Here is a 15,462-nt window from a genome sequence, read left to right as displayed (position 1 = left end):
TAAATAACTTGTTTAATTTATGTAAATGATATATAATCAATATATGAATGTTTATAACTTGTGTAAATATTATGTAAATAATATATAAATAATTATATACAAAAAGTTAAAACACTGAAAAAAGTAACAATTTATTCTGAAATTAAGATAGTATTAATTATTTTATTTATATATACTTTACGTTAAAGCACCTTTTCATATATCAATACTATGATTATAAATATAAAAAAGTATTTTGTAAATTTTAAATTGTAATATTACCAGATATAATTTATTTTTGGAACAATTTTCAGTTTTCTAGAGCTGTTTATCTGTTTCTGTTTATGGACCACACCATGGCATAAAAGATTGCATAAGCTACCCTTTCATTTGCTGTTGTAAAATGACAACTAAAAATCATTATCATAATTAGTAAAAAGAGGGGCACCTGAGTGGCTCAGTCAGTTGAGTATCCAACTTCGGCTCAGGTTATGATCTCATGGTTCATGGGTTCGAGCCCCGGGTCAGCTTGGAGCCTGACAGCTTGAAGTGCTGACAGCTTGGAGCCTGGAGCCTGCTTTGGATTCTGTGTCTGTCTCTCTCTCTCTCTCCCCCTCCCCCACTCATGCTCTTTCTCTGTCTCAAAAATAAATAAACGTTATTAAAAAAAAATTTTTTTAAGTATAAAAAGAGAGGCTTTGCTGATCAGTAAAGTGACATCTACTCACTATATCAAAATCAAAAGCTGTTCTTTTTTTGTAAGAAACAAAGTATTTTCATGTTATAACAAATGTTATTTGTAAATAGAGAATAGTCAGGAGGTAAATGATCTGGAAGAATACTCTATGCTGTCAGAATTTTACCCATTGAAAATCTTTGGGTTTTGCCCCTAAGCGGTAATTCTAGATAATATCTCTCAGGTTCAAAATAACAAGAAATGTACTAATTTGCTTCATTATTTTAGGTATTGTTCAAGACTACATGTATCAAATACAAGTATCAAATATCTAAAATTACCTATTGCCATGTGAAATAACAATTGTCATTTAAGTCAAGAATGATAGACAACACTCATTTCTTCTTTTTGATATGTAAATATAATTGTTTTCTCTTCAAGGTTTAAAATTTAAGTAATCTTGCAAAGGATGGTTCAACTCTTTGTTACTCTTCTTTTTTACCTTTTGGGGGAAAAATAGCCATACTTAAGGAGGTAATAAACTTATGCCTTAACATTTGAGACTAAATTTCATGCTTTAAAGTAATGGCTCTTTGCCAGAATCAACTGTGGAGCTTTATAAATATGCATTCTATGATCCTGCCTGCTGTAAACCCTTATTCAGTAGGTCTGTGATGGAATCCCAGGGCATCTTCATTCAAGGGAAAAAAAAACCACCACATATTTCCATATGCAATTCTGATATTCCTCATTGATTACTACTGTCCTAAATTAAAAGGCAGAAGTAATGAACGTGTTCATTTGTTTATTGCTGCTCATGGTAGACAAATATTTTGCTCTCTAAACAACCAGCTTATGTCTAGAAGTAGGAGGTTTAGGGGCAACTGGGTAGCTCAGTTGGTTAAGTGTCTGACTCTTGATTTCGGCTCAGGTCATGATCTCACAGTTCGTGGAATCAAGTCCTGTGTCGGGTTCCGTGCTGACAGCATGGAGCCCGCTTGGAATTCTCCCTCCCTCCCTCCCTCCCTCCCTCCCTCTCTCTCTCTCTCTCTCTCTCTCCCCCCGCCTCCCTCTCCCTGCCCCCCCCCAATAAATAAAATAAACTTTAAAAAATCTATAAGGTTTGCATATTCTGTTTGTTGATAATGCTTGTGTAGAGAGGAAAAAGTGAGCATTGTTGATTTATTCAGTACTGGCTTGAGGGAGGAAAAAAAATCATGTTATATGAATAGAAAAGAAATTTTACAGGAAATCACTTTTTAAAGTGAAAATGAAGATCCTAAAATATGAAAATTTATGTTTGTTCATTAAGAAAATGGTAGTTTAGGTACGCTTGGGTGGCTCATTCTGTTGGGCGGCTGACTCTTGATTTTGGCTCAGGTCGAGATCTCACAGTTCTTGAATTCAAGTCCAGTATCGGGTTCTACACTGACAGTGTGGAGCCTGCTTGGGATTCTGTCTCTCTGTTTCTCTCTCTCAAAAATAAATAAACTTTTTTTTCAATTAAAAAAAAGAAAAAACAGTAGTTTAGGGGTGCCTGGGTGACTCATTTGGTTAATAAGCATCTGGCGTTGGCTCAGGTTGTGATCTCATGGTTCATGAAGTGGAGCCCCACATGGGCTCTGCACTGACAGTGCAGAGCCTGCTTGGGATATTCTCTCTCTCTCTCTCTCTCTCTCTCTCTCTGCCCCTCCTCTACTTATTCTCTCTCTCTTTCAAAATAAATAAATAAACTTAAAAAAAAAAAAGAAAATGGTAGTTTAAGTGGTAACAGAGTGGAAGATGGAATATGGGGAAATAGGGTATTTGGAGTAGAAAATACTATAGAAAAATGACATTTTTAGTTAAAGTGGTGGAACATTCTGATAGTGATAACAAGGAAAATAAGATTTTTGTTTGTTTGGTTTTCCCTCACTGAGACTCTGGGGAACAGAAACAAGAATTAATGTTTTACATTGTTTGGGTAGAATCAGTCATGGTAGATGATTTGCTCATTCATTCATAATATTCATTCATTCATTCTAATTGCATAGACAGGAATGTTGGAGAAAAGATTTATCTTTCAGCAGCTATTCTCCTGTTCAGAAACCAGCTCCATCTAGTCTTGGCTATTGTAATCAAGTCATAACCTAATTGGAATATAATTTCTTCTCTGTAAAAGCTGAGGGTTATGCTGAATACTTTCACCAGTTTCTAAAGTTCTATGCTTTTTATGTGAATTTTAGGTTAATCTCATAAAAACACATTCATTCCATTCATACCATTCTTGCCTAGCCCTCTTTATATTTATTCTCTCTTTTTTTTTGTACATAACATCTATGTCTTGGTACTGATTCCATTAGTTATTTATGTACTTGCTGTCTACCTCACTGGACTGTAAGCTGTTTGAAAACAGAGACACAGGTCACTTTAGTGTCTGCACCTATGCATACAAAATGGATTACTAGTGACAAAATTAAGTTTTTCTTCTTTTAGAAAATAAACTTTAGGGGCACCTAGGTGGCTAAGTCAGTTAAGTGTCCAATTTCAGCTCAGGTCATGATCTCATGGTTCGAGGGTTGGAGCCCTGCTTTGGGCTCTGTGCTGACAGATCAGAGCCTGGACATGCTTCAGATTCTGTGTCTCCCTCTCTCTCTCTGCTCATCCCCCACTTGTGCTCTGTCTTTCTCTCTTTCAAAAATAAATAAACATTAAAAAAAATTTTAGGGGCGCCTGGGTGGCGCAGTCGGTTGAGCGTCCGACTTCAGCCAGGTCACGATCTCGCGGTCCGTGAGTTCGAGCCCCGCGTCGGGCTCTGGGCTGATGGCTCAGAGCCTGGAGCCTGTTTCCGATTCTGTGTCTCCCTCTCTCTCTGCCCCTCCCCCGTTCATGCTCTGTCTCTCTCTGTCCCAAAAATAAATAAACGTTGAAAAAAAAAAATTAAAAAAAAATTTTTAAAGAAAATTAGCTTTAAAAAAATGTTTACTATATATTTTTGAGAGAGAGTGAGGAGAAGGGGCAGAGAGAGAGGGAGAGAGAAAATCTCTAGGTACCCCTAGAGAATAAACTTCTGAACTACCTTGTTGTAATGCAGGGTCTGTGCAGTTAGAAATAACACTGATGTTAGGAATTCCATCTATTTTATTTACTAGATTATTGTGCCTGGCACATAATTGACACTTCAGTTCTGTGTTTAATAAATATATGAATGAATTGGGGCACCTGAGTGGCTCAGTTGTTTGGGCTTCCAACTTCAGCTCAGGTCATGATCTCATGGTCTTGTGAGTTTGAGCCCCAAGTTGGGCTCTGTGCTCACAGCTCAGAACCTGGAGCCTGCTTTGGATTCTGTGTCTCCCTCTCTCTCTCTCATGTTCTGGCTCTCTCCCTTTCTCTCTCGAAAATAAATAAACAATAAAAAATTAAAAAATAAATATATAAATGAATGAGCAAATAATCATTTATTAAATGTCTTCAAGTTTAAAAACAATATGGATGGGGGGCGGTGCCTAGGTGGCTTAGTCGGTTAAGCATCTAAGTCTTGATTTTGGCTCAGGTCATGATCTTACAGTTTGTGGGTTGAGCCCTGAGTCGGGCTCTGTGCTGACAGCACACAACAACATCAACAACAACTATGGATAAAATAACATGTTAATTCCACTTATTTCTTTTCAATGATAGATTATTACATACATTGATAAGTGCATGGTTATTTTATCCCTCTTTTTTTTTTTTTAATGTTTATTTATTTATTATTTTTTTTTTTTAAATTTTTTTTTTTCAACGTTTATTTATTTTTGGGACAGAGAGAGACAGAGCATGAACGGGGGAGGGGCAGAGAGAGAGGGAGACACAGAATCGGAAACAGGCTCCAGGCTCTGAGCCATCAGCCCAGAGCCCGACGCGGGGCTCGAACTCCCGGACCGCGAGATCGTGACCTGGCTGAAGTCGGACGCTTAACCGACTGCGCCACCCAGGCGCCCCTTTAATGTTTATTTGAGAGAGAGAGAGAGAGAGCAGGAGAGGGGCAGACAGAGAGGGCGAGAGAAAATCCCAAGCAGGCTCTGTGCTGACAGCAGGGCCCGATCCCAAGAACTGTGAGATCATGACCTGAACTGAAATCAAGAGTTGGACGCTTAACCCACTGAGCCACCCGGGTGCCCCCAAGGACATGGTTACTTTAGTTACAAAAAAGTGACTATAAAATATATGGTTATATAATATAGTTAACGCTTAAGCAGTGGAAGAGATCTGTATTCGTTACTGTTTTCATAAACATCAGCTAAATTTTAAGTATGTATACATTACAATGTATGGCTCTGATAGCACATACTAGGCTGCAGATAATTTCTTTACCTTGCTTGAACTGTGCACCTGGATATCTCTTCTCTCCCTTCCCCTCCCATTAATGCTTTCCTCACCCTGTTTGGGCTCTGAAACCCCATGCTAGAGACCCCTCCTTCCCCTCATCCCCATAGATGACCCTCCTCGCCCAGCTAGGCTTCTGACACCCACCCCCTGGGTCCTTCTCATACTCACATCTTTGACTCTGTCTGAACTCCACAGTTCTTAAAGCTCTATTGAAAAAGTATTCTTATAAGATATTTGAAAATTATAAATAAACCATAAATGTTTTACTCAATAATTTATGCCATAGATATGACATTGAATGTCTTATTTTTTCTAGGACAGACTTAAGTAATATCTTTTGAAAATAATATAAGTGAATTTAGAGTGTAGATAACTAAAATGGTTAGTTGAATAGTATACTCCATTCTATATTTCATAAGTCTTAAGTTATTTTGAAAATAATTGTGAAGTTTTTAGATGAAAAGTAGTACTTACAAGAAAAAAATATGATGTATTAAAATGACTGTGGAATTCAAATTAGTTTTCTTAGGGGCACCTGGGTGGCTCAGTTGGTTAAGCATCCAGCTCTTGGTTTTGGCTCAGTTCATGATCTCACTGTTTTGTGGGTTTAAGCCCACATTGGGCTCTGCGCTGACAGTGCAGAGCCTGCTTGGGATATTCTCTCTCTCCCCCTCTCTCTGCCCCTTCCCCACTCATTCTCTCTCCCTCTCTCTCTCTCTCTCTCTCTCTCTCTCTCTCTCTCTCTCAAAACAAATAAATAAACTGAAAAATTTTAAAAACCCAAAAAACAATAATAAAATATAATCAGGAAGAAGTGATGTGATTAAGTAAATATGTGATAGCAAACTATTAATTGACTTAAACTGAGAGGAGAAAAATTTGTTAAAAAAGAGCATCACCTACTAGTTATTCTTGGACTTCATAATCTTTTAGAAACCAAATATCCAGTAGACCTGCAGCCAGTACATTTTTCCAGTGGACATGCCAAGTATGATGACTGTCAAGCCTGAAGTGTTTTTAACAGAATGAATGCTGTGTCTCTTCAGTGCAGAACTATGTTGGCACATTGGAGGTGCCAGGCATTTTGTTTTAGAATATCTGACATGAAACCATAGCCTTGGGATTTATCAGCTTATTGAGATAGTTAGTAGAGAGATGGAAGAGTGAGGCAATTCTCAAACCATTTGCAAGGACTTTTTGAAAGTTTTTTAACTCTTTCAGGTGCTATAGTAGCTTCATATTTAGAGTGTAAAAAAATAAATCGCTTCTCGGCCTTTTGGCTAAGATCAAGTGTAGAGTGTAAAAAAATAAGTAAAACTCAATTTTTTAAACAATGTACAGATGTTTATAATTACATTTTTCAGTATAATAGTGTTTGCATCTGATATCAAGGAGCATTATTATATATATAATGTATGTATTATTATATATATAATGTATTATATATATATATATATATATATATATATATATATATATATATATGTAAAATGTGCGTTATATCATTAGTTTACTTTTTGTTAAATTTTAAAGCATTCCCAGCAGAAAGTATCCTCCTTTTTGCCACAAATATTTCCATTCATGGCTGCTTGTTTGACAGTTGAACAGAAGCATCTTATTTCCAGAGTCCCCCTTCCCCCTACCTTTTATCATTCATCTGTGCATGGAGTTAAGGTCTGTAGTATTAGTTGTGTACAACTATTATTTATTTTGTTACTTACCTTAAAGTAAATAGGGTAGTTTTCAGAAAAGTCATAAAGTAAGTGGGCTCTCTGACAAATTTGGCCTTTACTTTCTGATCCAAAAGCAAGGGAACATTACACACTAGCCATCAGGTCAAGAAGGGTGAGGTTGAGGATACAAATTCCAGAAAAGGAATGATAACTTACAGAGTTCTTTTTAGCAGATCATCTTAGAGCAACTCTCTGAGGCTACATACTGTCCATGCATAATCTTAATTTTTATTGTATTTATTGATTTATTATATATTTTAGCAAAAGAACATCTATGAGCCCACCGTCCAGCCCTACTTATTTCTGTTCATCCTTTGCCCTGTCCTTTCTCCCCATCAAAGGAAACCATCGTTCATCATTCCTTTCTTTTGTTCTATCACATATGCTTTTTATTTTTTACTGTTGCACAATCCTCATATTCTTTATTGGTACAACCTACCTCAGGATTGTTTTGAAATTAAGAAATGTATATAATAAGCTTTGCACAGTGCCTGACCCATCCCCAAATGGCACTTGTGTTATTAATGTTCTTTTGTGGAGAGAGAACAAGAAAAGCATGCCTTTTCTCAGCTCTTTCCTATGTTTTATCTTCCTGAACACTTCCAGGGAAAGGTGAGAAAGTATGAGGGTTTGAAGTCTTTTCACCTTTTCATGGGACTGAGCAATTTACAGAATGAAGCAGTAGAGAATGGGATTTGGACTATCCCTGGTTAGGGAACTGAGTTCCCAACTGAAAAAAATAAATAAATAAACTGCACTGTTAAGTTTCCAATTTTTCCCTTCTCTTTCACACTGCTTTGTGCCCTTGGGATAGGATTTCTGTCTACTTTGAGTTTGATGCAGTATAGTGAAACTCCTCATAGCCAGTGTTGAAGAATAAAAGACCGAATTGACCTAGAAAATAATCAGTGACATAAATGGATCAGTTAGAGTTTACTGAATGATCAAGCAAACAAACCCCCCCACCCAGCCCATTTTTACACTGTTCACCTTCCCACCCAACATTGGGAAGCCTTGGTTTGTTTTCAATATCTGAAAATAATTTCAGTCCTCCATTTCTTCCTTCCCCCTGATGGCCCTATGATCTGCAATATTGCACCAACTCAAGACAAATTCTTGATCTTCTGAGCTTTTTTTCCAATTTCTGCCTAATTTCCTTTTTTCATCCACTCATGTTAATAATTTCTATTAACAGAGTTATTTATTATATCACATCTGTCCTAATTCTACTACATGGATATTTAAGCAATGCACTTACCTGGGATTTTGGTCAACTAAAATTCATAATGTACCATTAAGTGAGTTGGTTAAACATTACTGCATAATTAGCAGCATTCATAGGAAAAATAGGTAAGACAACAGTCACCTCAAGCCTGGCTGACCAGGGAAAGAGTTCCTTAGACAACAGGGGTACCTGGCTGGCTTAGTTGATAGAACATACTACTCTTGATATCAGCATCATGAGTTCAAGCCCCACATTGGGTGTAGAGCTTACTTAAAATAAAATAAAAAATAACAATAAAAAAAAGAGGGGTGCCTGGGTGGCTCAGGTGGGTAGGCATCCAACTCTTGATTTCTGCACTGGTCATGATCTCACGGTTGCTGAGTTTGAGCCCTGCATCAGGCTCTGTCCTGGCAGCACAGTGCCTGACTGGGATTCTCTCTCTCTCTCTCTCTCTCTCTCTCTCTCTCTCTCTCTCTCTTCTCTCTCTCTCTCTCTCTCTCTCTTCTCTCTCTCTCTGCCCCTCCCCTGCTCATGCTCTCTCAAAGTAAAGAAGTAAAACATTTAAGAAAAAAAGTAAAATTATTTCTCAATTAAAAAGAAAAGAGAAAGTGCCTTTAAGTAAAAAGAGCAGTTTTTACCAACTGTTACATTAATCCTAACTAAATTTCACTTTATTCCTTTGGGCAGGTTTTCCGCCTTGCCTGATCTGTGAGGCATTATGACACACAATATATCCCTCTTAAGCCTGTGTCATTCATAAATTTGATATCTTTGCTTAGGCTGTTGATGTAGTAGCCACCTCCCTCCAGGTGAACCTGTACATTTTTGGGTACTTTTGCTTAGAGTCATCTGTTTTATTAAGTCTCCATTTCTTCATCTCGGTCATGAGAACTTGATAATATTTTCTTAAGATATTTTACTGAATTTAGGATAATTATACCTGTAGCATTTTCCTGATCCTCCAAAAGAAGACCCTTAAAAAGCAAATTAGATTAGCATTCAGCTTGGCCTTCATAATTTCACTTTTTACAAATAGAAGTTGTGTGAAGAGATATTTTTATCCATAAGGTTTATTAGGAACAGTGAGAGACATAGCTTGCTCTTATACAGTTTTCACTTGTGCTTGTTCTATTCCTCTTTCTCTTTTTTTTTTGAAAATAGCTTTACTGATGAATAATTTACATATCATGAAATTCACCCATTTAGAGTGTACAAGATTCAATAGTGGTTAGGTTTTTTTTTTTTTAATTTTTAAAAAAAATTACTTATTTCTTTTGAGGGAGAGAAAGAGAGAGAGAGAGAGAACCATGCACAGGGGAGGGGCAGACAGAGAAGGAGAGAGAGAATCCCAAGCAGACTCCATGCTGTCAGTGCAGAGCCCACTGTGGGGCTTGAACTCACAAACTGTGAGATCGCTACCTGAGCCGAAACCAAGAGTCAGATGCTTAACTGACTGAGCCATCCAGGTGCCCCACCATAATCCAAATTTAGAACATTTTTACCATCCTAAAAAGAAAACTTGTGACCATTCTCTCTTTCTCTTAAAAAAAAAATATCTAGAAGTGATTTTATTTTGTTTTCTAAGGAAGTCTTTCCTCAGGAAACTGCCTTTCCATCATGGATTTCCTATTCTCTTTCTTCATATTCTGTGTTTGTAAACCTAGAATTTCATTCCTTTCTTATCTAATTTAAAAGATAACACAAGAAAAATAGATGTGACCTCTTAACATGAGGTAGTTAGCACCAACTTAGGGCTATTTTTCATGGATTGTCAAGAATTCTTTCACTGGGCAGTGGATACTGTAAAACTGTAATTTGGATTGAATTTAGGAGCAAATGACAATAGCATTAACAGCATGATTCATAATATTTTAATATTATAAATCTTTTAATATTTTTATGTCTTATGGGAAGCAGATTTAAAAGTAAGGCCATTGTATATGGTTGGGTTGTACATTCATAGCTTGGAGGGAATTTCTTCAAGATAATGGGGTAAAAGAAAAGTTTAAATGAAGATTTAAGTCTTAGGTTGTTTGGAGTAGCAGAGCCAACCCAGTTATGTCTGAAATCATAGCCTGTGATGGTAATGACCGTATTAACTGCTTCTTCCCTTAGGTAGACATGATAAAACTTCTGACTTCTTTAATTTCCAAACACTTGTGTCAGTTAATCAGAAAATACCTTTGTTGAAGGAATGAGTCCATACTTCCCACACCTTCCATTTGTCCTTGCATGTTACTTTGTTTGTTTTGGGGGCTAGGTTGTGGGGAGGGCTAAGATATAGTAAGTTCTATAATTAGTTACTTTCCTGTGTGTTTTTATTAACATTGCTTTTATACCTCTAATATAGATTCAACTTTATATACTTCTTTGGGAAGGGTAGTGTGTCTCATTCCACACGAGTTTGTTTTGTTTTGATTTATTTTAATAATTAGAGAAGTGGAGAAATAGTTCCAACTAGTGAAGTACTGGTGATGGGGCTATTAGTAGGACAGTTTTTTTTTTTCTTGATGTAAATATATTTTGGTAGATCTTTCTCTTTTCATCTAAATTCTTTTTATTTTCATATTGCTTTTAGTTTGAACAAAAAAACAAAAAAGGACTTGAGTATGCTTCTCTTTTAAGTATAAGTAACTGTCGTTTTCAACATGGATTTAGAAATAATTGTTTTAAAATCTGTATCTGATGATAGTGCCATTTTTGTTTTACTTAGGTTCTCCCTGCTCTCCTCCCCATGTTATTTGAAAGATACGAATTATTTACTTAAGGCTTTTAGCAGCATTGTAACAAACAGAAAAATTTGAGTCAAGGCATATTATGTTCAGGCAAATACTGAACTTGCCAGATATTTTAAAGATGAAAGTTTCAAGAGTTAGGTAATAGAGTTTTTCAAAAGAAAATTTTCAAGTTGACTCTTTACTATGAACGAAGATAACATTTAATAGTAAATCTTCTAATTTTAGCTTTCCTTCACAACATTCTTCCTGATCCCTATCCACGTCAAAATTAGGGCACATACTTCAAAGATTAATTAATTGGAAGGATCAAAGTATTCATGCATTCAGTGATCACTTAACTGAAAGTATTGTTTGTTATCAAGGATAAAATGTCCGTGGTGCTACCTTTGTTTTTTAATCACTCATGCAAATAAATTAATAATCTTTTTTATTTGTCGGAATTTGGGGTTTCTTGGAATACTAGGCAAGTCTCTTAAGTCCTGTTTCTCAGTTCTTTTGTAAATGGGCATATGATTGTAATTGGTCTTTTGAAATTCCTTCCAACATTGATTCTACTACCTTTACAGGATATTTTGAGACTTATTCGTGCCCAAAACCATACAATAGTAACTATAAAAGAATATATATTTTTTAAGTTTTTATTTATTTATTTTGAGAGAGACACAGAGAGTGTAAGCAGGGGACAGGCAGAGAGAGAGAGAGGGAGAATCCCAAGCAGGCTCCATGCTGTCAGGGCAGAGCCCAACGTGGGGCTCAAACTCATGAAACTATAAAAGAATTTTTTTAATAGTAGATATAAATGTAATTTTATAGACAATGATTATAAAATACATCAAAAAGATATGGATTCTTTAGTCTGGGATATAAAAGTAATCATAGTCTAGTTTAGGCATTTACGGTTTCTGATTTAAGAGTATCCTATTCTTGTGCCTTTCTGGAGTATAAATACAGAATAGAAATGACATTATTTCCTTGAGCTCTGACATTCCTTGTTTAGCTTGTTTGGGGAGGCAAAAATGCATTTTGAGAGTGAATTAAAATATTTGCTAAAAGGTGCTAAGAAGAACAAGACTAGACTAATCGTCTCACTGGTGAAGCCAATTTAAAGCTAATTATGAGTATGCTAAGTTACACTCTTATTACAAAGGAAGATAATGGACCATTTGGGGTTATTTGATATTTCTTATATTTTGTCTAATTTTGTCCAATTCTAAAATTTAATAAGTTTGGAGACCATCTTAAACATAAGGGATAAAGCCAAGAAGAAAACAGGGGACCGAACTAATGGAAAATTCATTCTTCAGTTCAGTAAAATTACATAATAAAAGAAAAATATTTGCTAATCTTTATGACAGTAATTATATGGATTTGTGTGTGTGTTCTCCTTATTAATTAATTTCATGCTCATTTGTTAGGTTATTGACTTATACTCTTTTAAATTTTTTTCTCCTTCCCCCTACAGAATCTGTCTATGATCTTCTCCCAAAGGAGTTACAGTTACCTCCATCGAGAGAAACATCTGTAGCATCAATGAGTCAGACAAGTGGTGGTGAGGCAGGCTCGCCTCCTCCAGCTGTAGTTGCTGCTGGTATGCATTTCATTTTACTTTATTAAAGAAAAGTAGTGTATTATCTGGCCAACATGAACAGTGCTGGCAAAGTCCATATCAAAAAGAGTGTGATTTGAGGGTTTGTTTTAGGAGGTTTTAAAACATATACTTTTAACCTTAAAATATTTCAATATGCATTTCTTGATATAATTCTTAAAATTTCACATTGGCACATCTGTTAGTGCCATTTCCTTCCTAGGAGCTTATCTTCAGCTATGGAAACAAATTTGAAGCTCTTTTGTTGACTGCTCATAAAAAGGTTACATACCAAGCTATGGATAGAAAATTACATTTGAGTCTCTATTTTAAACAATTATTTTTAAAAATTTGCTGAAAGGGAAAAATATTTGATTTTGTGTAACCTGAAAAAGGACTCTAGCACTCAAGTCTCTTTTCTGTTTGTAGCATGTTACAACCTTTTCTCTACATTTAAAAACATGTGACTTAAGACTTCTTTTAAATTCAGTTGAAAGTAATGGGAAATTTGAATGTAATTTTTATATAAAGGTATTTTGATATATCAGTGAAAAAATATAGAAAGTAATGTTTGAAATTTATCAAGTTTATTTTTACTCAGCTCTCAAATCATACACTTTATAATTATATAAAATTGGTTCAATTTTTTATTGAATCAGAATAAAAGATTGACAGATAAGGTAATAGAAAAAGTCTTGATTATTGATAAATTAATGAGTGCTTACAATAATACTAGATTGCCCAACTGTAATTCTTTTTTTAGTTGGGTTTTATAGATTGCAAAGTGTATTTGGTTTTTTAAAACAAAGGAAAAAAATATATATATATATATTCTCTGAAGTTATATCTATCGTTCTAAATAGAGGTTTCTTATCCAATGATACCTCTCATCTTTTAAAATGGTACTTAACATCCATCGCAGCATTGTTTTCAGTAAATTCATTTCATTTCAAAAAGAATGGTGAAGTGAAAGGTGATTTAAATGAGGATTTGGTACTATAATAGGACTTCATATATTTTTCTTGTATGCATTAATTAACCAGTGTATCATTAACCTTGTGTACCAGTCTTTTCCCTGAGCTGTATATGGCAGTATGCAGCCTTTCTGGCTGAGGGCAGGAAAACTTTAAACATAGCAAGGAAACTTACAAGCCCTGCTCACTGTTCATGTGTTGCCAGACATTTTCTAACAGATTCTGTGGATTTAATTGTGAACTTTTTAACAATCAAATTGGTAAGATGACCTGGTTTTACATTATATGCACTGGGTTCTGGAATATTTTTTTCTGGAATTTAAAATTTTAAATATTGCTTAAAATTGTATCAGATGATAAAATATGAAAAAAGGTTGTAATGAAATATTTCACTTTAAATCCACAAGTAGAAATTGACTAACTGATTTCTTTTATATCTTTTGAGATTGTTTTTTATAGACTTGTTGAATCTATATAGAACTAAAAGTCTGTTTCTTCTGTGCTTTTTAACATCTGTTGACAGTAGATCCAGTTCCTTTTAAAAGCTGAAAAAATGTCAGTTAGGTTTCGAAAAGAACACTTCCTTTTAAATAATGCCAAACTCAGTTTCAAATTGTTATATATAAATATTGAAAGTTCTTGAATTTGAATCACTAATAGAATGTTGATCCTCCCTCCATCCATATATTTCAGAAAATCCTATCCACATAAATTAAATTGAAAGATATGAGTTGAAAAATCATAAAAATAAGAGAATTAACCGAAGGACATATTCTGAAGTAATAAATTCTTACTAGATTGAGAAGTTATTCACATTATAAAGATGATGAAGAGAGTAAGGGGGTGACATTGGCAGTTGTCTTATATTCACATACAGAAAATTTCTGTGGTCTACAACCAAGTCATTTGTAACTTTTTTTTACATAACTTTACTTTAGTAACCAATATAATATTATTCTAGGATTCTGTCTTATTGGTAAAATAGTTTTTGTCATATAACATTATAGGTAAGAGAGTTTATATTACAGAGTAATTATTGTAGGGAAATCAGTTAGTGTATATCATTATAGAGTTGCTTTTTTATTTAACATATTAATATCTTTAGTGACATAACTGTCAAAGAGAAGGATTTGGAGTAAATTACCAGTTACTCAGTGTTTCCTGACCAAAAGACTTGACATCTAGGGAAAGGCACATTAATTTAGACTTCTGTGAGTTTTTTTTTAAATCTATACATTTGCTGTTTAAATATGAAATGCATAAAAATGATGACTCTTGATGTAGTTAATTCTTCAGAGTTTTGAAGGAGCCGGATTGGCTGCTATCAGGTATGAGGGCCTGGTGGGAACAGACTTCTAGTTCTGCCATAAAGGTTTGTGTTTCACAAGTTCTAAATCAATTTGAATTTTAAAATTTAGAGGCTGGGCATGTAGGTGTTCATGTACTTTTTTTTATTACTTAATTATTAAAAATGTGTTTCTCAGATTCGCCAATCTAGATTTTTTCCCTTTACATATTACTGAGGGAATGAGTAAAATTGGTGCTGCTAATCCACAATCCAGAATATTGGGTAAAAAAGTATCTCTCAAAATTTTTCTGCTTGTATGCTATTCACACTTTTACATACTCCCATCAGTAAATTCTTTTTATCTGGTAAGTTTCAGAGTTGGGGCTGGGAGAAAGAGATTACTTTTACACCTCCTCTCCTCTCCATGGGCCAAGTGTCAGAATCTGGGAGGTGTAGTTGAGAGTCGCCAGTCTTCAAATTGTACTCCTCATTTTTTAAAGACCTCTGCTTTTGTCCCACTAGAACGGTAGTTGAGAGTTCAAGGTTCAATATGTGAATGAATAAGTTTTAGAAATACAGACCTTCTGAACATTATTATAAGTTCTTAGTAGTTAAGACGGGCCATTTTCCTAACACAAAAAAAGTTATCCAAATGAATTAATGGCATTTTTGGCAAAATAAGGAGTTGCTCAAGAAATGCAAATTGTGAAAGGATTCTTTTTGTTATTTGGGTTTTTTTTGTGGGGTGGGGGGAATCCTATAGTATAGGTTATAAAGAACTAAAATGCAAGTATTATTTTAGAAAACTAAAACAGTGACACCAGAGTTGAGGGAGTTTTTGCAAAAAGATATGGCAGGCAATTTTCTTAAATAACAGCTTTGTTGATATATAACTCATATACCAATCAAGTATTTTT

General features: G+C 34.9%; 1 protein-coding gene and 1 pseudogene across 6 annotated transcripts in view; both read left to right on the top strand.

Annotated features, from left to right (window-relative positions):
- The window catches only part of NFAT5 (nuclear factor of activated T cells 5), a 115,156-nt gene that overhangs the window by 33,394 nt on the left and 66,300 nt on the right, over positions 1-15,462 (top strand). For 5 of the 6 annotated variants that reach the window (XM_047834556.1, XM_047834555.1, XM_047834554.1 and 2 more), the window contains one exon: positions 12,161-12,286. In XM_047834556.1, coding sequence (XP_047690512.1) covers positions 12,161-12,286 — 126 coding nt within the window. Of the gene's footprint in view, positions 1-12,160; positions 12,287-15,462 lie in introns of those variants that run through there. The other variant, XM_047834558.1, reaches the window with a different exon arrangement.
- On the top strand, positions 6,263-6,388 carry LOC125153844 (uncharacterized; annotated as a pseudogene).

Source organism: Prionailurus viverrinus, chromosome E2 (genome assembly GCF_022837055.1).
Source record: "Prionailurus viverrinus isolate Anna chromosome E2, UM_Priviv_1.0, whole genome shotgun sequence".
NCBI classification, from domain to species: domain Eukaryota; kingdom Metazoa; phylum Chordata; class Mammalia; order Carnivora; family Felidae; genus Prionailurus; species Prionailurus viverrinus.
This window is presented reverse-complemented; position numbering and strand designations above follow the sequence as displayed.